Source organism: Megascapheus bottae, chromosome 6 (assembly GCF_031878675.1).
Source record: "Megascapheus bottae isolate mThoBot1 chromosome 6, mThoBot2.hap1, whole genome shotgun sequence".
Lineage (NCBI taxonomy): Eukaryota > Metazoa > Chordata > Mammalia > Rodentia > Geomyidae > Megascapheus > Megascapheus bottae.
The window spans coordinates 77,636,373-77,660,981 of record NC_143514.1 but is presented as its reverse complement, the minus strand read 5'-3'; the positions used below and the strand labels follow the sequence as shown (position 1 = coordinate 77,660,981).

The following is a 24,609-nucleotide window of genomic DNA, read 5'->3' as shown; positions in this document are numbered from 1 at the left end:
GCCTCATTATAAACAATAAATGTCCATCACAGACAAATCTACTGATACCAGGGAGAGAAAGCTGGGCAGAAGGGAGGCCTGACCCACCATACCTGGCCATTGGGTTGTAGGCCTGTGCCAGGGCCCAGCACGAGCGCAGGGAGGGCGATGAGGAGTCCTTGAGCAGCTCCAGGCTCAGCCGCCTCAACCATTCTAGCCAGTCATCTTTGGAGACCCTCCTGGCAGCTCCCCAGGCCTGTGGTCCCACAAGAACAAGAAAAAACAACCAGCTTTACCAGCCAACTGTAAAGAGCCACCATCTCTTTGATGATTATTTATTCTACTTTGGTTTATAAATTGTACTTGGATTTATAAATCATCTAAATTCTCATGACCAAATGCCTCCAAGACACAAATACACAAGAATATTTAATTAAAAGGTATAAACAAAGGCTGTGACCATTTAGAAAAGGCCTCTCTTACAGTTCACTTGGCTGGGCGATTGCTGCAGAATCAGTCACCCTTAGAGGACATTCAACAAAGCCCAAGGGTCTCCTGCAAGGCATGACAGGATTGGAGTGCCCTGCCTGAGGCTAGAACTCAGGATGCCCTGAAAGTAGCAGCAAGGTTCTCGAGTCATATTATAGGTAGGTGAAATGTGAGCTCAAAGCCACTGCTTTGAGTTCAAGATATTTCATCTCGACCCTCTAGTTTATCCTCTCTAGCTTTCCTCAAAACTCTGAATCTTACAGGAATCAAGTGTGCCACTCTGAGGCTGGGTGTTTGACTCAAGGGTAGAGCAGATATCTATTATATTTGAGGCCCTGGGATCCATCTCCAGCACCACAAAATACTCCCGTGCAGCGCAGGCCAGTAGATGGAAAGACTGGGTTTAGCAGAGGATCAGTTTCGATTATAGTAGCCAAAGCCACACTTTGCAGGGCAATGGCTCAAGTTCATATCGTCTATGTAACTTATTGGCTCTCTGGTAGTCAACTATGCCTCATTTTGCATATCTGAAAAATGAGGATGATAGCTTCACTTCACAGGGTGTGTTCAGGATTTGCTAATAAGGCTAATAAATTTAGAACAGCTCAGCACAATGTTAGTTTTGTATGCGAGCACCTATTTTTCTGAACTTAGAAACACTTGGCTGGGATCCTAGTCCTCCCATTCAGAGACTGAGACTGCCACATTTAGAAGAACAATGAGTTAGCCTACACAGATGAACAAAAAGATGCTACTGTTGCCCAGTAGAGTGGCTCATGCCTGTAAACCTAGCTACTCAAGAGGCTGAGATCTGAGGATTGAGGGTCAATGCCAGCCTGGGCACTAAAGTCCATGAGACTCTTATCTCCAATTAACCACTAGAAAACTGGAAATGGTGCTGTGTCTCACGGGGAAGGTGATAGCCTTGAGCTGGAGAGCGAGGAGACAGCACCCAGGCTAAGAGTTCAAGCCCCACAATCGATCAAAAAAAAAAAAATTTGCTACTATTATCAAAGTACCTTCGTTTAGCTGAACTTACCTAGCCCTAACTACTAGATACTTTTCTTTTCAGTTTTGAGCCCATGCCTCAAACTTGGCACCTGACACTTTCTCTCACTGGCTGACACTCTACCAACTAAGCCACACCTGCAACTCCAAGATCCTTAACTTCCAAGAACCAGGCATGTTAATCCCCTTAAACTGAGGAAATCATTAAGTTATGGCAGTTTTCAGACTTGGATTAGTAAAGTGGTCAGGGAATGAAAGGATTCCTGTGTGCCTTTGTGCTACACCACCTATCCATCTGTGAATGATCATCTCTCGGGAATAACAGATTTGCCATCTTGAGGATCTATCAGCAAGGGAAATTATACAGCTATTATTATAAACCAGAATCAAAGCAGAGGTATTATAAGAGATAAAAAAAATTGCTACTATAATTTTTTTTTCTAGTACAACTCAGGGCCTTGGGCTTTTGCCTGACCTCTTGCCCACACGAAGCTCTACCACTTGAATGAGCCACACACCTTTCCAGGTTTTTGCTTGGTAAACTGGAGATGAAATCTGCCTGGGGTAGCTTCAAACCATGATCTTAGATCTCAGCCTCCTGAGTAGCTAGAATTACAGGCATGAGTCATGAGTGTCTAGCTTTCTGATGAGAATTTTTAAGAAGTAAAGAGAAGGAAGAGTGAGACTATAAAAGGCCTGATTTTGTTGAGTGAAATGGGAACAGTCCCTTTCTGTACACAGCTTCTTACTCTCATAACAGATCTGTAAATAACAGCCCTGTCTATCACCTTAAAAATTAAGGCATAAACAAAGAACTATTTCTTCCTCTAAGATAGGACCTAGATAAGACAAAGATCATTCAGCACAGTAATAAGAAAGCAGGTGCTGAATTTGTACAAACATCGAATTCTTGCTCTTTGGGCAAATCACTTAATCTTTCAGTGCCTTAAAGTCCACATTCATAAAGATAGCAATGATAACACTTAACTCAGAGTTTTTAAAAAAGATGAAGAATAAGTGATTAAAGACAAAGTACTCACAACAATGCCGAACATAATGATGCAGTAATCCCAGCACTTAGAAGGCTGAGGCAAGAGGAGTGAGTTTAAAGCCAGCCTAGGTCTCAGTGAGACCATGTTTCAAGAATAGAACACTATTAAGCTAGGAACAATGATATATGCCCATAATCCTAGTGGCTGAGACAGATGGATCACTTGAGCCCAGGAATTTGAAACAAGCTCAGACAACATAGTGAGATTACATATCCCCTATCTGCTCCCAGCCCACCCCGCCAAAAAAAGGAGACAAAAGGAGCTGAGGATATAGCTTGCTGATAGAACACTTGCCTAGCGTGTACAAGGCCCATCCCCAACACTGCAAGGAATTCAAAATAACATTAGAATCTTTATGCTGAGTGCGGTAGTTCATACTTGTAATCCTGCTCCTCATGAAGTAGACGTGGGTAGGGTCATGGTTTGTGGTCAGTCTATGCAAAATGTTTTCAAGATCCCCATTTTAATAGGTTTGCCATGGGGGAGGTATACCTGTCATTCTAGTTAGGTGGGAAGTGCAAAATAGGAGAGTGGTCCAGGTTGGCCCAGGCATAAAATGTAAGCTCCTATGCAAAACATTAACTAAAGCAAAAAGGATTGTGAGCATAGTTCAATGGAAGAATATCTTGCTTAACAAACATAAAGCCCTGAGTTCAAATACCAAAACTGCTCCCCAAAGTGAAAAGAATATTAGAGTCTTTAAAGGGGCCGGGATGCACGAAGACCTGGGTTCAATTCCTCAGTACCACATACACAGAAAAAGCCAGAAGTGGCGCTGTGGCTCAAGTGGTAGAGTAGGAGTCTTGAGCAAAATGTGGCCAAGGACAGTGCCCAGACCCTGAGTTTAAGCCCCAGGACTGGCAAAAAAAAAAAAGAGTGATAAACACACTTACTCCCTGTCATGACGTGTCTATATGGAAATACGATTTGCTTTTCAGTGAAATGGCCCAGGAGTCAGCTGTGGAGGGTTTTGCTTAGCATTTTTTGAACTTGATCTGTCCTCTTCGGTAAGATAAACCAGAGATTCTTTCTGTTGCTTGACTGGCAAGATTTCAACCTCTTTTTCAAGTCATTGGTCGAAAAGAAAGCTTCCTGGGAGAAAACAAAACTACTGGGAGGAGTTCCTAAAATAGAACCAATATCTAAAGCAGGGTCAACAGCTGCCTGGAAGGACATTCTGAACCCTAGCTGGCTGGAGGCATCTGGGTGCAAATGTGCTCTGATCTCTCTCAGCGTGAGGCTTTGGCAGGTAGCCTCGCAACTTCATGGAAAGGTTATGTGGCTGCAGTCCTTGTCCTTCCCCTGAAGTCATGTTCCCCTACCCAGGGACACCTTCATCGGAAATCAGTATTTTTATCTGTTTATTTTGGACATTACTGGTGATGGAACCCAATGCCTTGAGCTTGTAAGTGCTTTACCATTTCAGCATGTTCCCAGTCTTTTCTCTTTTTGAAGACAGAGGCCAATTCACTTTGCCCAGACTGGCTTTGAACTTCAAATTCTCCTGTCTCTAACTCCCAAATAGCTGGGATTACAGAAGTGAACCACCACGCCTGGCTTAAATTACTAAGCATTTCTTAGTAGATCACTTGGTATTATCTATGGGCATAAAGTCACTAATAAAGCCCTGAGCATGTATGAGCGTGCCTTTCTTCCGGGGTCTACATTCAAATCTTCATAGGCATAGCCAAAAGGAGAGAATGAGTAGGCTAGGACACAGACCTACCCTACTCCTTTTTTCTTGAGCCAGTATCAGAGTTTGAACCCAGAGCCTCTCACTTGCTTGGCTTGCTTGTTCAGCAGGCTCTCTGCTACTTGAGCCATGCCTCCACTCCTGACTTTTGCTGGTTAACTAGAGATAAATTCTTGTGGACTATCTTGTCCAGAATGGCTTCAGATCACAGTCCTCCACATCTAAACCTCTTGAGTTGCTAGGATTAAAGGTATGCGCCACTGGCATTGGCAGGCCCTCTTCATCTTGACTCCTTTCTATGGCATCACGTGAAGAGGAGCTGCTGTGAGTCAGCCTCTAATAATGAAGAAAAACACCATGTTGAAATCGAAACTGGGAGCTGCTTAAGAGTCTCCAATGGCACTGATTAATACAAAATGTGGAAAACGAGCAAGCTGGTCTATTACTTAAAAGTTGGTGAAGTAACTGATTATTCTAAATTTTCAAGCTGCTTATTTTTAGGTGGCTGGCTCATGGCATGCCTCAGGCTTTGGTCATCAGAGATGACCAAATGCAAAGATCTAAAACCTGTCTACTCAGAGTGATCTTGACAGTCCCTGGGATCTCCTTGGAACACAGAGTATCAACCCTGATCGCAGATCGCCTGAACCAGAATAAGCATTCCAAAAGCCCCAGTCAAATGAAGAGCGACTCTTTGAAGATCCTGCCAGCATCAATGATGGCTCAGGAGCTCACTATTTCTGCTTATATAGATATATAAAAAAGGGCAATTAATTTTTTTTAATGGCAATGCTATTTGCAATGAAATTCTTACTACTGAAATTCTAGCAGAAATACAAAAGGATACTTTGTTCTCTACTTTTCCTCCACTAGGAAAAATATTCTGGGCTGTAGCAGCTCATATCTATAATCCCAGCTATTCAAGAGGTGAAGAATGGGGAGGACCACAGGCCAGGCAAAAGGTTAGTGTAGTGGTATGTGCCTATAGTCTTGTTCGGTCAGTAAGCCACAGATAAGAAGTCTGTGATCCAGGCTGGCCTGGGCAAAAGCCTGAGATCCTATTTGAAAGATAATTAAAGCCAAATAGCTGACAGCATGGCTTGAGTAGTAGAGGCCTTAAATTCAAACTCTAGTACTATAAAAAGAAAAATGAAGAAGATATGCCAGACACCTGGGGTGATAAGGGCCTACGTTCATGGTATCTAGACTTCCAGGAAACCACCGAGGCTGGTTTCTGTTTGGTATACACTTGGATTAGGAAAGGCTGGCCTTGCTGAGTCCTCTGAAAACAATGGACCTGCCTTTTGGAGGTTGATGGTGCTGACGTGAAGTTTCTTCATGGGTCCCGTTTCTACCGGTCCACTAGCCAGTGCGTCCCCCTGGCCACTCCGCAGCATTCGATGCTGGTAAATCAAGGGGTCTTCTTCTTCATCAGCAAGGGTATATCCCTGCTGGTAGAGCCAGAGGAAACAGCTGCAACACTACCAAAAACTTCTAGTTTAGAAAACACATAAATCCTGGGAGAGTCACACCTTCCCAAAGAGCCAGGGCTTCAACCAGAAGCAAAAGGCTGCACATGAACTCTAGGATGAATCTCCCACTGTAGATTCATCTTTCCTGGTCACTGGCAAGCAAGTTACTCAGTGGTTCAGGCATCTAACTGTGCAAATGGCCAGGATGAAGGAACAGTGAATAAGTACAGGCACAATCAAGTGTTAAAAGCCAACGCAGCCTATGGCCTGTTGCCTGCCTTTGTAAAACCCAAGACTGAAGAATGGTTTTTCAGTACCAAATGGTTGAAAAACTAAAACCCAAAGAAAATTAAAATATTTTGCGATACGTGAGGATTGTGAGAGACTCAAATTTCAATGTCCAGAAAGTTCTGCCAGAATGCAGTCAGCCCATTGGCTTTCGTGCTGCAGATGGCCACTTTCAGGCCATGGCAGAAAACAGAGTGGCTCCAACAGAAACCACATGGCCTATTTGTGTTGAAAAAAAACACCTTCACTAAAAAAACTTGCCAATTCTAGTCCTTAATGGAACAACAGTAAACATACTCAGAGCACAGGAATACCGAGGAGACCGACCCTGGGGACTTGAGCAGGGAGGTGGCCCACCTTGACAATTCTGCAGATGAGGACATCGTAGCGCTGATGGTTGATGCGGTGTCGCGTCAGGACTTTATTCACCATTGGGATGAAAATTTGGTACTATGACAAGAAGGGAGAGACACAAGACAGCATTGCATTGGAGAGTGAAGAACAGAGAAAAGAATCATTACCACAATTACAATACAGTTAATCCTTCTGTTGTGGTAGCTCTGGAATTCCCATCTAACTATATATGCCTCTGTCTGCAGCCAGCTCCCCCAGACTACTGTACTTATGGCTCTGTCAGTACAGTTTACCAGAGGGATCCTTCTCCCCACTTGTCTGCACCAGGCATATGAGATGCTTTGCTTCATTGGAATGGAGGGCTGTGAGAGCAAAGGCTTTATCCTCTCACTCTCTTACTTCTAGAAGAGCCCTTAGTCCACACAGTGGCTCAATGAATATTTACTTAACAGACAAAGCACAACAACAACAAAAAAATCAGATCATTCTATGTTCTCCAGTGGTGGTTTGAGGCCTACAGACTAATAAGCATGGAAGCTCACAAAGTCTTCTGTCTGAACAAGGCAGAAGAGCATTTGTTAAGGACTCCTGTCTTACCTTCTTCCCCAGCTGAAAGACCAGGGAAGACAGTGTGTCCATGGCTGTGGAACGCAGCTCTGGGCTCTGGTCCAGTGTTCGAACAATGGGGTGAATGATCCGGGAGGCATAGTCAGTGAAGTCCAGGGACTCTGTCAGGCGGTCCACTGTCTCTAACGCTGCCCTACAATAAGCATGAGCCGTGGCTACCTTACGATCAGCATGGAGTAAAGCAGAAAAGGGCTTCAGAGATACTGTGGGTGACATGGATCCAGTGTACACTCCAGTAAATGACTGGAGTGGGGTGGGGACAAGTAAGATTTCTATAAGTCAGGGACATTCCTAGATCAAAGCAATGGCAGTTGAAATGATCAAAATGATGGCTTAGAGACTTAAGAAAAGGGTGTGTTCAACAAAAACACCAACAGTTCAATGACTGTTGGTCCCTAAGGGCAGTGTGCTTACTTCCGGGATGGCAGTGGCACTTCCTGGGCATCAAACAGCTTCACAATCGGAGGCAACAACAAATGCAGGTAGTCATCCAGGTTGGCACCAAACAACTGGATTGCTGCCAACAACTGCAAAAGGGAGCAGTTAACAAAAAAATCACAATAAAAAGTAGCTGAGATCAGTGGTAGTTAGGAGGATCTTAATTTAGGGCCAGCCTGGCAAACGTCAGCAAAGTCCTATCTGGTGACCTGGGTGTTGTCTTTGAGCTCTTCGGCTCAAGGCTACGGCTACCACCATACCCCTTGAGCGACAGGGCCACTTCTGGTTTTCTGGGGGTTACTTGGAGATAAGAGTCTCATGGACTTTAGTGCCGGGGCTGGCTTTGAACCACGATCCTCAGATCTCAGCCTCCTGAGTAGCTAGGGTTATAGCCATCACGCCCAGCTTATCAAGTGGCTTCGAACTATACATTCTTTTTTATTTTGCTTTTGGTGCTAGTACTGGGGCCTGAACTGGGACTTATACTCTCACTTGATTTTTTTCATTCAAGGTTGGCCTTCTATCAAATACCACAACTCTAATTTTGGCTTTTTTTGCTAATTAAGAATCTCACAGCTTTGGGTGCTGCCCCTTGGCTTTTGTGTTCAAGACTAGCATTCTAAACTTTAAGCCACAGTTCTACTTCCAGTTTTCTGGTAGTTAACTGGAGGTAAGTAGCACAAACTTTTCTTCCCATACACACTGGCTTTTTTTTGGTGGGGGAGGGTCATGGGGCTTGAACTAGGCCTGGGCGCAGTCCCTAAGCTCTTCAGCTCAAGGCTACCACCCTACCCTTGAGCCAAGCCCCACTTCCTGTTTGCTAGTGGTTAACTGGAGATAAGAGTCTTAGGTCCTTTTGTGCCTGGGCTGGCTTTGAACCTTGATCCTCAGATCTCAGCCTCCTGAGTAGCTAGGATTTATAGGTGTGAGCCACTGTGCCGCTTCACATTGGCTTTTAACCATGATCCTCAGATCTCAGCTCCCTGAGTAGGTAGGATTATAGGAATGAGCCACCAGCTTCTGGCTGAACTACATTCTTTTGGTGGCCTGTGTTCTCCTTATTTCATTTGATTATATATTACATTATTTTCTTATTATTTTAATTGATAAGGATTCTGTTGTTGGAAAATACAGAAAAACTAACTTAGAACTAAACAGTTACCAAGAATATGCCAGTAAAGGAGACAAAATATAAGGAGAATGAAGAGAGAACTCTAAGTGTTCTCTAAGCCTGTGAGCCTCAGCTGTCCGTGTGCCTGGAGTTTGGTGTTGTGAAGCAGGTATTGGCTTGTCACTCAGAGCACAGTCTCACTGCCAGGGACTTGGAGAAAGCTGGAAATCTCCCTCACCTTGATGGAGACGATGCGGCCTGGGCTGTTGTCATGCATGAAGACACGCAGCATGTGCGGGATCAGCTGGGGCAAGTAGAGCTTAAATTCACCCCCGAGAGCCACCACGATCTGCTCAATGAGAAGAATGATGGTGCTCTGGATCGAGGTGTTCATGACCCAGAATTCCTACAAAGGGCAACAGAGGGCAGGGCAGAGTTAGGCACTCCTTTGCTGAAAAGTGAACCCAAGAACAGAGATGGCCAATACAGAAGCAAAAATGCAGCGATCGTCTCTCCGCAGTGAACCTCCCCTGCCCTCATCTCACTGGGCCACACTGTCAACCACAGCCATGCTGGACAATTGTACTTCCCCAGCTGTGCCAGGCTCCTTCATTCCCTGATGTGTGTTCGTGCTGTACCCTATGTCTACAATTCTATGTCTTCCTCTAAGCTAACTGTAGATGATAACACCACTATCCTCTCTCCACCCAGCCTGCCTCAAAACTCACATTTCACTTTTCCTAGCACCTGCAGGATTTTTTTTTTGCCAATCCAGGGGCTTGGACTCAGGGCGTGAGCACTGTCCTTGGGCTTTCCCCACTCTACTACTAGAGCCACAGCACTACTTCTGGCTTTTTCTGTATACGTGGTATCAAAGAATTGAACCTGGGTTTTTGTGCATGTTAGGCAAGCACTCTACCACGAGGCCATGCTCTCAGCCCCACACCTGTAGTGTTTAATTCACTTTGCAACCTCCCTCTGCTAGACTGTACAGTAGTTAGGGGAAAGATATCCTTCTGATCCTTCTCTGTATTTCTAGTCTCTATCAGAGCATCTGATACTCTAGCCACTCAAACACATGTCTACACAACAAACAGCAAAATTTAAGTCACACAAGACCTTAGAAGTAGTATAGAGTGAATCCTTTTATCTTTACCAAGAGTAATTCTAGCATTATCGAGACTGCCCTTTCTGGATTTACACTTTGCCAAAAGGCATCTGACATCTAGTCCTCAAAAGTCTAAGCATCGGGCCTGGAAAGGTACTACACAGCGAGGACTTTTCACACTCACGTAACTAGTCCACAGGAGTTACCAAAACAACAACCTTGCCAATGGGCTTCCGGATCCTGCCTAAGAACACTGTGGGGAATTGGCATAAGGGTCTCTCTCCAGGGAAAGCTGGCTTTTCAAATCTAAGAAAGACAGCATGTTCTTGCCTTCTCTAAATTCCAGAGCAGATCGACTGATAATAGAAATTTCACTAATGATGGCAACCCAGGAATATTAGTAATTCTGTTGCCTCTGAATAATTCATACCAGAAATCAACAAAAACAAGGCTAACTTCTCAGATAAAAGATTTTATAGAATATTTTTATTTAAAAAATATATTTAAAGAATTAACAATTTAGAATGGAAAAACCTGACTAGAAGTTTGGAAAAACTTACTTTCTCTCTGCTGGGAGAGAAATATTCTCTCTGAAAAACCTATGTTCATGTGAGATAAAAACACCACGGATTTCTTTTTGAGGCCCCCGGTGTGTCTGATGTTCATTCACTTGGACTGTACTCTACCATCTTCAGAGTAAACCCGCTTGCCTCCCAACTGCAGTACCCTGAGCTCTTTGCAGGGCTTTCTCTGCTCAAAAAAGCCGGCAGCCTGCCTGGGGACATGAGTTGAATCATGACTCACAGACTATTCTCCTGAGCTCCAGGGAACTCATTAAAAAGCCCAGATCATCAGCCAAAGGAAGAACTCCAGGAGCCTTCTTCATCTGGATGAAAGGAAAGCTGCGGGTTCCCTGCCTCATACCGTCGCGTGCTCCTACGTCTTTTTTGGGTGAATGAGTCAGAGGTCATTTTAGCTTCCTTTTTCTCCTTACCCAAAAGACCATCTACCAGGTGGTTTAGTGTTTGGCCTAAATCTTCCTTATACAGAGGCCTCTGTGGTAGCACTCGTGGGGTGGGGGGAGAAAGCAACTTTTAATGATTTATACATGTAGGAGTTTTTCCAGTTGCTCTCAAGTACTAGAAAGTTCCATTTGGGAAGCCAGCCATTTTTATTTTGGCAGATGCTGCTTCCTGCAAACTGACTGGAGAGGTCTGGGGTAGGAAAAAACATCTCTGAGAAAAACACAACGATGTCTGCAAAGAAATCTTCCCAATGCAATCATTTACATCATATACAACAATAGGAAAACAATATTGCCATTAATCTGGCATCTTCCAGAAACTGGTTACTATCTGTTATAAAATCCTGGGGCCTAAGCTCATTCACAGATGCCACTGTGGTCAGAAGGTGACATTCTGGAGGTCACAGGGCAACGCTTCTTGTTTCTCAGTGCTGGTCAGAAGACCATGGTACTTCACCAAGCTAGCACTCCTGATTCCCAATCCCCCCTCAAGACTAGTTTTATGGGCAGTATAGAAGAAGCTTTGTGTGAGTCAATGTCAAATCGAAATTACTATTGGGTGCCAGTGGCTCATCCTTGCAATCCTCCTACTTACTCAGGAGGCAGAGATCTAAGGATCAAGGATCAAAGCTAACTCAGGCAGAAAAGTCCCTGAGATTCTTTTTTTTGCGTGTGGCTAGTCATGGGGCTTGAACTCAGGGCTTGAGCACTGTCCTTGGACTCTTCTCAAGACTAGCACTCTACCACTTGAATAACAGCACCACTTCCAGCTTTTTTTCTATGTATGTGGTACCAAGGAATCGAACCCGGGTCTTTGTGCATGCTAGACAAGCACTCTACCACTAGGATGGAACTCAGGGCCTGAGTACTGTCCTTGGACTTTCTCAAGGCTAAAACTCTACCACTTGAGCTATAGCACCACTTCTGGCTTTTTGCTATGTATGTGGTACCAAGGAATCAAATCCAGGTCTTCGTGCATGCTCAGCAAGTACTCTTACCATTAGACCAAACTCCCAGTCCCCTTCCCTGAGATTCTTATCTCCAATTAACCACCAAAATGCCAGAAATAGAGATGTGGTTCAAGTGGAGGAATGCCAATCTAGAGGAAAAAAGCTCAGGGACAGAAATCAGTCCAGTTCCCTTCATTTCAGTACTCTGAGTTCAGTTCAGTTTAAGTGCCCTGAGGAGTTCAAGTCCTAGGGCTAGAACAACAACAACCACAAAAAAAGTACAATTGCTTTGTTGTATGTGAAACAAAATAACTCAGCTAATTACTCCCAGATGCCTCTGCAGACTTCCCACCATGAACTCCTGAACCTGGGAGTATAGACCCCAGAGCAAGCACCCCGCTCTGCCTCTTCCTCCAAATCAAGTGGGCTACCTTGCCCCACCTTTTATATGTAGATTGTTAACTATTCCACAATGACCCACGAAGAAAATGTCTACATTATCCAAACTTGCCTCCAACACAGACGAACAGGTAAGTGCTGAACTTGTACTTACTCTCATGAGGGTGACTATTTCATCCATGTAAGGTCTGATGTGGCTCTTCACAAAGGACACCAACATCCCCAGCTGCTGGAACAGAAACTGAAACAGAAAAAGAGGTCAGCAAGCTGATGCCAGGAGGGACACAGAACCCTCAGGCTTACCCTCCATCCACACAAACGAATAAGGACAACTCTGTAGCCAAGTACTAGTAGCTCACATCTGTAATCCTAACTGCTTTGGAGGCTGAGATCTGAGGATCATGGTTCAAAGCCAGCTTGGACGGGAAAGTATGAGACTCTTTTCTTTCTTTCCTTTTTCTTTTTTTTTTTTGGCCCGTCCTGGGACTTGAAGTCAGGGCATGAGCACTGTCCTTGGATTATCTTCAAGACTAGCACTCTACCACAGCACCACTTCTGGCTTTTTTGTGTGTATGTGGTACCCAGGAATTGAACCCAGGACTTCATGCATGGTAGGCAAGCATTCTTCCACTAGGCCACACTCCCAGCAAGTCTATGAGATTCTTATCTCCAATTAATCACACCCCCCCCCAAAAAAAGTTTGGAAATAGAACTTTGGCTCAAGTGGTAGAGCACTAGCCTTAAGCACAAAAGCTCAGGAACAGCACCCAGGCCTCGAGTTCAAGCTCCAGGACTGGCACACACACACACAAATTGTGGCAGATCTCTAGTCTCAGCTGTTTAGGAGGTTGAGGTAGGAGGATCTCTGGAGCTCATGAGTTCAAGACAAGCCTGGGCAACATAGCAAGACCCAAAATCAGAAAACAAAGACATTCCATGTATAAAGATAACAGATGAAACCAAGTTGACAAAATGCTATTAACTGCAGAAGCCATTTTTGCCTTCATTACATTATAAATTTTTTTTTAAACTAAAGGTGGCTAAGAGAAGAAAGAGAAAAAAATAAAAACTCAGTTATGTTAAAAAAGAAAGACAAGGGGGATACTGGGGAAAGGTGAAGGAAGGGGTGTGATTGTTCAAAAAAGGAAATGTACTCATGAAATGTTCTTGTGAAATGGTAAGCCCTCTGTATAACCCCTTAATAACAACAATTAAATTATAAAGAAAGACAGACAAAGCAGGAGAACCACAGAAATGGTGGGAACAGATAAATACATCAGCAATTACTATAAAAGACATACCAAATTTAAAAGACAGATTTTTGGGGGGTGGGGGAAGGGTGTCAGTTCTAGGGCTTGAACTCTGGGCCTGAGCACTGTCCGTGAGCTCTTCATCAGGACTAGCGATACAACCCTTGGAGCCACAGCACCACTAGTTGAAGAGTCTCATGGACTTGGTGCCTGGGATGACTTTGAACTGTGATCTTCCTGACTAGTTAGGATTATAGCATGAGCCACCGGCACCTGACTGAAAATACTTATTTCTTACCAATGAAAATATTACTCAACAACAAAAACAGTAAACTCTTGATTTATATTTCAACATGGGTAAATCTCAAAAGTATTATGTTATGTGAAAGACGCTAAATACAAAAGATTCATCTTCTTTGCTCTCAATTGTGTGAACCATCCAGAAAAGAAAAGTCTCTAGAGACAAAAAGTAGATCAGTGGTTGCCCAAGCATGGAGCAGGGAACGCGAATGACAGCAGGGCAGGGGGTTGCTGGCAACAGCAATAGAAGCTACCTATACTTAAGATTGCTAGTGATGAATGCACATCTTTGCAAAAAAAAATTTTTAATGTGTATTTAAGGATAAAATCTATGGCACATAAATTGAAGTGTAAAAATTTTAGAAAAGCACTAAGTGGTAACTGAGAGTAAAACTTATAGCCATAACGAATTGTGTTAGAAAAGACTGACAATTAATGTAGTACTACCTAATGCCAAAAAAAAATTTTTTTAAGCAGAAAAAAACATGGAAAGTAATGATAAACAGCAGATTAATGAAATAGAAAACAAAGAGACAGGAGAGAAAAATAAAATATCTGTTCTTCTTTTAGCCAGGTGGTGGGGCTAAACCAAGAAACTGGAGCAGGCTGACTGTACACGTGGGTGTTCAGAGTTAAGGGGAGGAGTCTGATTCTTAGCAGCAAGCAGAAGGCAGTTAGGTAGTTGAGGCTCCGATGGGCCTTCTGCACATGAGTGGGGTGAAGCAGAGAGGAACAAGAATGGAGACTTGGTGTACTTACTTCCCGGATGGCACCATCACAGACCCGAATGACGTTCAGGAATGTGGGCATGACCTGGGGCAGAAACTGCACACACTTGAGCCCCAGGGACTTGAAGATGAAGGTGATGGCCTGGACCACCATGGTGTGATGGTGGGAGAGAGACTGGTCTCGGAAGATGCGCATCAGGGCCACCATAGACACGGCTGGGTAGAACTCGTCCAGAGGCAGATTTCCCATGTTGACCAGCATCTCGCTGGTGCTGTAGTCAGCTAGGACAAAGCAACGAAGCAAGTCCCAGGGTTCATGATATGACTCTGGTACTGGGCAAAGCATGGTATCATCCTCCTTGATATCTTCTGATACAGCTGGTAATCAGGGGTCTACTAGGAACTGACAAATAGGCTCTCCCTACCAGGGACTAAACAGGCTTTGACTTTCATTACCCAAACCATCAAAGACTAAATAAAATAGTTCTATTATGAGTTCTCTTGAAATTGCTATGCTTAACTTGGCTTCTTACCATGACAGTTCACAACTTCATAGCTGAAACCATTAATAAAAGTAATTACTCCTCCAAATGAAAGTCAAGGGAATTAGGTAGGCAAACATGTCCCACAGCTGCCTGGTTCACCCTGGGGAATTTCAGTAAGACCGAGGGCAAAAGGTGCAGTCTGAGCAGCAGGGGTCTGGGGGACACTGCTTAGGGATATGACATGCAGTGAGGAGAACAAGAAAGAGGGCACCAAGACGCGGGCTGGTGCTGCTGAGGAAACCACCAAGGAGCCTGGGCTCAGGCTCTGCTCCCATGTTCCTGCTGGATGGGACAACACACTTCCCTAACACCCAGGACGAAGCAGGAATTAAACCAATATGATCTTACTTGTGGAGGAAAGCATTTCTTTTGGGGAAAAGCACATGTGCCAACAGCTGGAGAGATACTTGGAACCTGTATGTTGAGTGAGGAACAGGCCTGCCCTGGTGGACAGTGGGCCAAGTCCAGGAGCCATGTCTATAGTCCACCTCTACATCATGCCCTCAAGCTACTGGTCAAGAGGCAGACTCTAGTGCCAGACCCTACGTGGAGAAAAAGGTTCCAGGCTCTGAGGGCTACTGGTTTTTCTATGTACCAACCCTTGTCTCTGACTTCCCTCAATTAAGGCAAAGTAAGCTCTATCCTTTTCTTCCTTGGGTGCTATGGGGGTGAAAGACATCAGAGACACTAATAATGAATGGTAGACAGAGAAAACTGAGTAATGATTCCCAAGCTCCCTCATTGGCATAGACTCCGTCTGTTTACCCTGGACAAAGAATCTGGACAGCCATGAGGACCCTGACCATACCAGGAGTAACACCCTTGCTTAGATTCAAGAGGAAATAAAGGGCTTTTCATTCAAAAGTTGCTAAATGAGCCAGTACAGTTGGGTGCGTGTGCGAGTGCACGCACGAGTGTATGCTTGAACTCAGGGCCTAGGCACTGTCTCTGAGATTTTATACTCAAGGCTAGCGCTCTACCACTTGAGCCATGGCTCCACTTTTTAATAAGTAAGACTCACGGAATCTCCTGCCTGAGCTGGCTTTGAACTGTGATCCTCAGATCTCAGTCTCCTGGGTGGTTAGGACTTTAGGTGTGAGTCATCAGCTCCTGGCTTGAGCCAGTGCCATTTGAGTTGTCTGAACTAACATTCTTTCTAAATCAGTGCATGAGGGACTTTGGAGTCAGAGCTGGCAAGTCTGGCTTACAGGAATCCTGACTGGACTTGGATTCTGACAGACTGACAGCAGAAGCATCGCGGGACTGGTCGATCATGCCGATGTTCACTTTGTGCTTGTATGGATCCAAAGCCCCCAGGAGTCCCAACACCCGGATAGCCTGTGGGGGAGAGCGGAGAAAGAAAGGAAACAATCATCACAATATCCAATGACAATGGATTCCTGCTTCCTCAAGCTCCACAATCCCCAATTCATAGCCCAAGGCCCAGCTCCATGAACACAAAAGAGAGGAACAGGAGGCTGGCCAGTATGGTGGAGCACATGAATGCCATCACCCCTCCCCTCCATTGTCCTAGTAGTCTTTAAAGACCAAGTTCCCAGGTTCGCTACCTCTCTCCGTGTGCCCTGGTTCTGTTCAGTCTTCAAAAAATTCAATAGCACCTCAAGCAAGGTAGGGTACTTCCTGTACGGTTCCACCACATAGCCAGTGCTGGCCACCAACTGCCCCAGGGTCCACAGGGCCACCTGGATAGACAGAAGATAGAACGAACCACAGGGTTCGTTGAGCCAATATGAGAGAAAAGAAAGCACTCATACTCTTTGTGTCAGGATTATAATGAGAAGCTATTATAATGGTAGAAGCTATTAAAAGAGAAATTTCCAGTAAAGACACTAAACATGAACAAACCCCCTTAGAGCAAGAATTTAATAACATTGCTGATCAAATAGGAACCTAGAACCACTACTGGTTCAAAATATCCACACCTCTTTCCCAAGGAAGTATGTCTTTCTTCTGTATTCCAAATAACTACCAGGTGATTCAACAGGAAATTACAACGGTGCTGAATTTTAGGCAGTCATCGAATATCCTACAGAGACAGGATGAACAGAAGCTGTACTAGCACAGGCTGTGTCCAAGGCTTTCTTTTTTTGCTCCCAAAAGCTGAGGCGCAGGCTGGGAATGTGGCTGAGGGGTAGAGTGTTTGAAATGGCACAGCACAGCATTGACACTTATTAAAAGTGATTCTAGGTCAAGATGACACCTAATTCTCAACTCGATTTCTTCTTTTTATAGAGTGGAGAATTAAATCTACTGGCTGAGCCGGTGAAGGGAACAAAGAAAAACAAGGTCTGTGGATCCACAGGTCCACATCTCAGTCAGCAAACAGTGGCACTTACCTGCCTTTTGGCCAGCAGAGAGGAGTCCTGGAGCATGTCCATGATGATAATAAAGAGTTCATCAACCCATTTCCTCATTTCTAAGCCGCTAACCTGCAAAAAAGAAGTGAAAACAAGAGCAGACAGACTCAGAAACGACAGCACTGGGAAGTTTTCTGACTTCCTAAAAGGTTAAATGGCTTCAAACCCTATGGAGAAAGCATTTGTCACTCACCTGAGCTAGTTCTCCGATTGTGGCCAAGACATTGTTGATCACACCTGGGTTTGGATCAGGATCTGGATCTTTCAGTTTCAAAATTAAAGCCTACGGAAATAAGGCATGAGAAAAGGAATGTAGATCAGCATATACTAAAACCTTTCTCTTTTTGCACTTACCTTTATATCTTAATTTTCTAAATCAAGTGCCTTTACTTCATTAAAACAATTCTCTAGTTTTGGCCTAGTAGTAAGAGTGCTTGTCTAGCATGCATAAAGACCCAGGTTCGATTCCTTGGTACCACATACATAGAAAAAAAGCCAGAAGTGGTGCTGTGGCTCAAGTGGTAGAGCTCTAGTCTAGCCTTGGAAAAAAAAAAAAAAAAAGCCAAGCCCAAGGAGATAGTGCTCAGGTCCCTGGGTGAATTCAAGCCCCAAGACTGGCAAAAAAAAAAAAATCTCTAGTGGTAAGTTCTCTACTTTTTTTCAACTCCAAAGAGTCTATTTATATATTTTAAATAGCTCTCTTTCTGTATTGGGCTTAAACTCAGGGCCTCATGCTCTCCCTCAGCTTTTTTTGCTCAGAGCTGGCACTCTACTACCACTTCAGCCATGCCTCTAGTTCCACAGAAATCTTTTTTTTTCTTTCTCTCTCTCTCTCTCTTTCTTTCTTTTTGCCAGTTGTGGGGACTGAACTCAGGGCCTAAGCACTGTCCTTGGGCTTTCCTCAAGACTATGCTCTACCACTTGAGCCACAGCACCACTTTCAGCTTTTCTATGTATGTGGTACTAATGAATCAACCAGGTCTTCGTGCGTGCTAGACAAGCATTTTACCATTAGGCCAAACTCCCAGTCCCAGAAATCTCTCAGTAAAATTTGCTCAAGAGGGCTGGGAATGTGGCTGAGTGGTAGAGTGCTTGCCTAGCACTGGGAAGCCCTGGGATCCATTCCTCAGCACCACATAAACAGAAAAGGCTAGAAGTGGCACTGTGGCTCAAGTGGTAGAGGGCTAGCCTTAAGCAACAGAAGTTCAGGGACAGTGCCCAGACCCTGAGTTCAAGCCCCAGGACTGGCAAAAAAAAAAAAAATGCTCAAGAGTGTTGGCACTATGGGTCAGCAGCAGCACACTGCCTAGCATATGCAAGGTCCTAGGGTTTGATCCCTAGCACTGCAAAATAATAAAAGTAAAACTATAACCAGAACATATAACAAGGCCAGGAGCATAGCCTAACGGTAGCACGCTCACCTAGCATGCATGAAACCCTGTGTTTGATTCCCTGGAACTACATATACAGAAAAAGCCAGAAGCAGTGCTATGGCTCAAGTAGCAGAGCACTAGCCTTGAGCAAAAAGTGTCCAAGGACTGCCCAGACCCTGAGTTCAAGCCCCAGGACTGGCAAAGCAAAAACAAAAACAAAACCATGTAACAATGAAATCTCCCCTTGTATAAGCTAATAAAATAATCCTCTACTTTACTCCCCCCTTCCCCCCCCAAAAACAACCCACAATCATACAAGAAAACATGCCAAACTTGCCTCCATGGCATTTCCTCTGTCTCCTTTTCAGTTTTTCTCTGTGTTCATCTGTCTGGTTTCACATTGCTATCCAAGATTTCAAATGACTAAAGTATTTTATGTCGTCTACCTACTTCTCCTTTCCAAGAAAATTCAATGCTTAAAGCCCCTTATCTCTTCAGGAGAGCTCTTTCCTGCAACTGGTGCAGTTCTTGGTACTCTTTCACTAAAGATGCTCCATGTAACTCTTGTTCTAAGCCTAGAACCACAGTCATGACCTCCTTTGTTCAATGTACCAAAGAGGATTATAACACTGCATCGCTGAAACACACTGGGATTAGACAGGAAAGAAAACACCATGCTGGCCACTGGCTGGGTGTTACCTTCAGGATAGGCTCCATGTAGGGGCGGATGAGGCGGGGGGCGTTGGACACCAGGTGTCCCAGCATTCGAGCACTTTGCTCTTTGATTCTCCCAATGCCACTGTGTTCCAGCTCTGTCAAAATCTGTGAGGAAGAAAGGTTGTTAGAGCAGACAGCTGTGAATCAGTTGGCAGAGCGCCAGAGGAAACAACCAGACCTCCAAAAGATGCTCAGCAAAGGAGATCTCTGCAGTTAAGCACCTAGGACAAGAACAGCTTGAAACCAGCCCTATCCGTCTGTCACAGCGGCCCAATGTCCCATGGTCTTTACAAAAGCCAGGCATAGCGAGGCATTGGCGGCTCATACCTGTAATCTTAACTACACAGGAGGCTGAGATCTTGGTTTGACTGTTCAAAATCAGACCAGGCATGAAAGTCTGTGAGACACTACTCCAATAACCACCAGAAAACTGGACATGGCGCTGTGGCTCAAAGTAGTAGAGCACTAGCTTTTAGCTGAAATGCTCAGGGCAGCACACAGACCCAAAGTTCAAGCCCTATGACCACCACCACACCCACCACCACAACAAAAAGCCAGGCAAATAACAGTGCAGCTCAACAATGGACGGCTAATATTAGAGTTTTGGGAACAAAAAAACACTATGTACTAAGGAAGGTTTATAAACAACAACAAAGGAAGCAACAGACTGCAGAACACCAGGTATTGAGAGAAATGTTGACAAGCCAGAGCTGTCCAAGGCTTATCTAAATAAATCTAAAATATTAGCAATGACACCAGTAAGGTCCCCTGGGGCCTCGCTTAGCAAAAGTAATATATTTGTTTAATTGATATTCCTGAAATACTAGCACAGGAGGACATTATTCTCATGATGAGACAGAGTTAGACAACTTAGAGTTCTGAACAGTGAAGGAAATGAATGCCCCATCTACCCTAGGGAAAAGACCACAGTATAGCATTATATTTTATCTTTAGTTACTGATTGAATAACCACGATTTTTCTGTATCCCCTTGACAGGCTGTTTTTCATAGTCACAGCATACAAAAGCAAAACGAGATGAGAGAAAAACCAATAATAGATCTGCAACAACAAAATGAGATGGTTGAGGCCGGGTGCCAGTGGCTCACATCTACAATCCTAGCTACTCAGGAGGCTGAGATCGGAGGATTAAGGTTTGAAACCAGCCAGTGGGGCTTGAGACTCTTATCTCCAATTAAGCACCCAAAAAAGCCAGAAGTGGAGCTGTGGCTCAAGTGATAGAGCACTCATCTAGAACAAAAAACAAAAAACCATAAAGGAGAGCACCCAGGGTCACGTTCAAGGCTCAGGACTAGTACAAAATAGATTGAGGGCGGGAGAGGGGAGGGGGAAGAGAGGCAACAAGGAGCATAGCGTAGTTCTTGATGTCAGTGGCAGCCAGGCCTGACCTGAGCAGGAGAGCCCCACTGCCCCACGGACCAATGCTACACTCCATTACCTCTGCCTCAGGGAGAGGCCAAACACATGAACATGCATAAGCTCATTTAAGGAAATCTGTATCAAGGTTGAATTAAATTTTCTTTTTAACTAATTGTGGAATTTTTAGGGCTAGGGTGAAGCTTGGGGGTAGAATGCTTTCCTATCATGGAGAAGGCTCTAGGTTTGATTCTTTGGAAGTTTGGCCTCGTGGTAGAGTGTTTGTCTAGCATACACCAAAACCTGGGTTCAGTTCCTTGGTACCATATACATAGAAGCCGGAAGTGATGCTGTGGCTCAAGTGGTAGAGCTCTAGCCTTGAGGAAAGCCTAAGAACAGTGCTCAGGCCCTGAGTTCAAGCCCCAAGACTGGCAAAAAAAAAAAAAAAAGTGTTCTGGTATGCTAAACCAAGCATGTGGTAAGTTCATTCAATGGAATTTATATTCCCCAATATCAGAACACTGAGATGTCCTTTAAGTCAGCTTTAAAGGCCAGGAGCTGTGTGTGGGGGTTGCTCATGGATACACTGTCAGCACCGACCAGTACTCATGGCATAGTGAGCCCTCCAACATCTCAAATGAATGCACAAACTGACATTCACATTAGGAGATATCTCTACACCAAACGTTCAGTACAACAGAGCTGGCAGGCTCAATGATAATTATGTTTCTATGGAAATGGAGGGAAGAAAGGTGAGCAAATACAGTCATGGTACTCAGTATATACTAAGTGGAAAATAAGCTATGCAACTTGGGGGCAAGGATGGAGGGAAAACCAAGAAAAGGGTGGCATTGTTCAAAAAATAGAATTGTGCTCATTACCTGACTTACGAAATGGTAACACTGCCGTACAACACCTTAATAATAACAACGATAAAATAACATTAAAAAAGTGACTATATTCCCCACATGGACCAACAGCTAAAGAAGTTAAGTCATCAGGCTAAAAGCAGAAGTGCCAATACAAGCACACTTTCCTGGTTTGTTGACTGATTGACACCATTTATGACCACTTCTAACGATGACAAGGTATGAGTAAACGTCATTTCCTTCAGGTACGTGGCAGACAGTGGGGAGTGTGATGTTTAAGCTGGCTCCAGGCTTGTCAGCCCATTACCTGGATGAGCATCTTTCTCAGGAAAGGCATGACAAAGGCAGGGTTCATGCTGCTCAGACGGCCCACTGTGCAAATGGCCAGCTCCCGGATCTCAAACACCTGGTCATTCAGGGCCACAAACAGGGCCTGCAAACTCTCTGCCTGGGCCAGGTGTGCATCAAAGCGCTCATCCAGGGACGCCAAGACACAGAAGCGGATATCAGGGTCTGCAAGAGCAAACGAGCCTCTGAAATCTTCTTTGTGACTCCCTACCCTTCTCTCTAGCCCTTTCCCACTCTAGCTCCCTGCCATCTGTCCAGCCAGGAGACTCCAGGTTTTTTGTTGTTTTTTTTTTCCATCTCATCTCTGTAATTCTTTTCTCTTCTCATAGGGGCAAAGGGAAAAGAATTAACACAGACTATTTTACACCAATGGGCTAGAGAAACCAAGATTAATCCCATGCCAGGGAAAAGAGTTGACAGATGCCATGTAATGAAATCAGCTACTTCTACCTGCCCCTCCCCACCCCCGGTTCCTGAATCCCCCAGACTGCTTCTATCTAGCAACTTTACCAGGATCTGTTATCCCAACCACGAGCAGTTTGCTGAGCACATCTGCCACTACTTGCACAGCGGTCTGGCTAACCACGTGGGCATGGCCGCTGATGAGGTGGATGGAGGGTGTGAGAAGGCGGGAGCAGGTGCGGGCAGCTTCCATGCGGATCTCCTTGTGCTCACTGTTCAGGAAGTGATCCGCACAGTGTCGGACAAACTGAGTCAGGGAGTGGCCTGGGTACAGAGGCAGAGACAAAGCCAAATAAACACTGCTACTCTGGACAAGCAGATGCCCTCGTTCTCTCTTACAGGTACCAGAGTGTGAACTCAAACCTTGTGCTGGCTCTGACGGCACTCTATCACTACTTGAGCCATGCCTCCAGCCTTGCTTTTTGCTGATGATTTTGGAGAGAGAATCTCACAAACTTTTCTGTCTAGGCTGACCTCAGACCACCATCTTCCAGATCTCAGGCTCCCGGGTTGCCACTAGCACTCAACTTTAGAAATGTTCTCTTAAAGGAGGGCACATGAGCTTCCAAACAGCAGAAAGGTAAGAGGGAATGATAATGGAGGATAATGGAGCTGCCCACTTCCTAAATTCCTTCCAAAGAATAAACTGTTTCATTCTGACCCAAGTCCTTTCATTTCCAGATGGTAACTGATTCCTGATCATGTTTACCTTGTCTGTTTTAAACAGTTCTTAGATTTAAATACCTAAAAGAAAGTTTGAGGTAAGTTAGGTTTAAACCTATCTATTCTTTAGAAATACATTATCATTTTGTGCTGCTAATCAACACAACTTGTTTAATATGATTCAACCATTGTAGAAGACCGAGTCTCAATAAACAGCCTGGGAAATGGATCAATAGCATTTTTAGTGACGAGAACTACAGCACGGAGGGCTTATATATTTTAAATCATTACATACCCTTTCAGGCTGAATGTTGGTGGCTTATGCCTATAATCCCAGCTACTCTGAAGGCTGAGAGCTGAGGATCTTGGCTCAAAGCCAGTTCAGGAAGTAAAGTTCATGAGACTCTTATCTCCAATTAAATCAGCAAAATGCTTGATGTGGAGGTATGGTTCAAAGAATAGAGCACCAGTCTTGAATGAAAAAGCTAAATAAGAATTAAAACCCCCATAGAGGCATGCGCACATAAAATACACTCTCAGGTACAAGGAAGTGAGAAGGAGAAGGGGAGAGAGATATCCATCTACCTTTCTCATCACCAACCATGATTTCCTTGGATCTACCCTGCAACATGATCTGTCCCCAAACACAGCACGGCGTGGAACAAATCACAGAATAGGAATCCACTATGTATGGGGAGAGTTTGGGAAAGAGGAGCTGCTGAACAATCTGCACCTTGTTGAGGATCCCAGTAAAATCTAGAAATTCTAGGTCCCTTCAAACTTTTCTCAAGGTTCCCAGTATCACTCCCCATTCTGGCAAGAGCTGATGCAATTTCTTACCTTCAAACTCAAAGCTCCCAAGGGTCCGGAGGGCAAGCGTGATGCTGCCCACATCACTGGCCTCTGGGAGGGTGGTAAGGCCAGGGGAGGCTAGTTGGTGGGCCAGGCCCTTGGGCATGCCTGGGTGGCGGAGTGGTTTGTGCATGAGGACCAGCGAGAGCATCTTCAGAAGTCCATCCTGGATGTCCTTCTTCAGCTGTGGGATTTGGCGGCTCAGGTCATAGAGCACAGCTGTGAGGGCGGGGCTGAGGAGAAGGAAACTAAGTCACGAGTTTGTCTAATAATAATATCAACAAGAACTGTCTGAGCCCTTCCTGTATGCCAAACACTGTGCTCAGAGTGGCTCCATGAAGACTTCCCCACCACTCTCCTGGACAATAGGAGCCACTATGGACCACTTTTCAGATGAGAAAACTGAGGCTCCAGTAAGTAACTCAGCCAGCATCAATAGGATTCAAACCAAGCCTATGTGTATTGTGAGCTATCCTGCTTATCCAATGTAATGTGCCACAACCACGCCTCCATCTTCTGTCCCTGTCGTGTGCACCAGGCCCCTTCCTGACTGAGGCAGGGCAGGCGAAGGGTCCCGTCACGCACCTCAGCCCCACTGCCAGCATGGGTTCCAGGAGCTCCTTAATGTCCTGCTGGATGCCGGGCCCCATGGCTCTTGCCAGCATGCTGATACACGTGAACACTGTGGCATCCACCTGCATGGCCTTCTGCCTCCTGCAGAGAAATAGTGGCAAATTTCACAGACAGTCTGTCTTGT

At 44.8% G+C, this 24,609-nt stretch overlaps 1 protein-coding gene across 1 annotated transcript in view; it reads right to left on the bottom strand.

Annotated features, from left to right (window-relative positions):
• The window catches only part of Mtor (mechanistic target of rapamycin kinase), a 104,258-nt gene that overhangs the window by 66,074 nt on the left and 13,575 nt on the right, over positions 1–24,609 (bottom strand). Inside the window, exons 9-25 of the mRNA XM_090335829.1 lie at positions 24,438–24,566; positions 23,841–24,085; positions 22,386–22,601; positions 21,835–22,040; positions 19,266–19,388; positions 17,387–17,476; positions 17,173–17,265; positions 16,384–16,518; positions 16,024–16,153; positions 14,302–14,552; positions 12,147–12,233; positions 8,750–8,917; positions 7,377–7,489; positions 6,933–7,095; positions 6,339–6,431; positions 5,523–5,669; positions 93–235 (exon numbers count right to left, since the gene is read on the bottom strand). Coding sequence (XP_090191955.1) covers positions 93–235; positions 5,523–5,669; positions 6,339–6,431; positions 6,933–7,095; positions 7,377–7,489; positions 8,750–8,917; positions 12,147–12,233; positions 14,302–14,552; positions 16,024–16,153; positions 16,384–16,518; positions 17,173–17,265; positions 17,387–17,476; positions 19,266–19,388; positions 21,835–22,040; positions 22,386–22,601; positions 23,841–24,085; positions 24,438–24,566 — 2,532 coding nt within the window. The remainder of the gene's footprint in view (positions 1–92; positions 236–5,522; positions 5,670–6,338; positions 6,432–6,932; positions 7,096–7,376; positions 7,490–8,749; positions 8,918–12,146; positions 12,234–14,301; positions 14,553–16,023; positions 16,154–16,383; positions 16,519–17,172; positions 17,266–17,386; positions 17,477–19,265; positions 19,389–21,834; positions 22,041–22,385; positions 22,602–23,840; positions 24,086–24,437; positions 24,567–24,609) is intronic.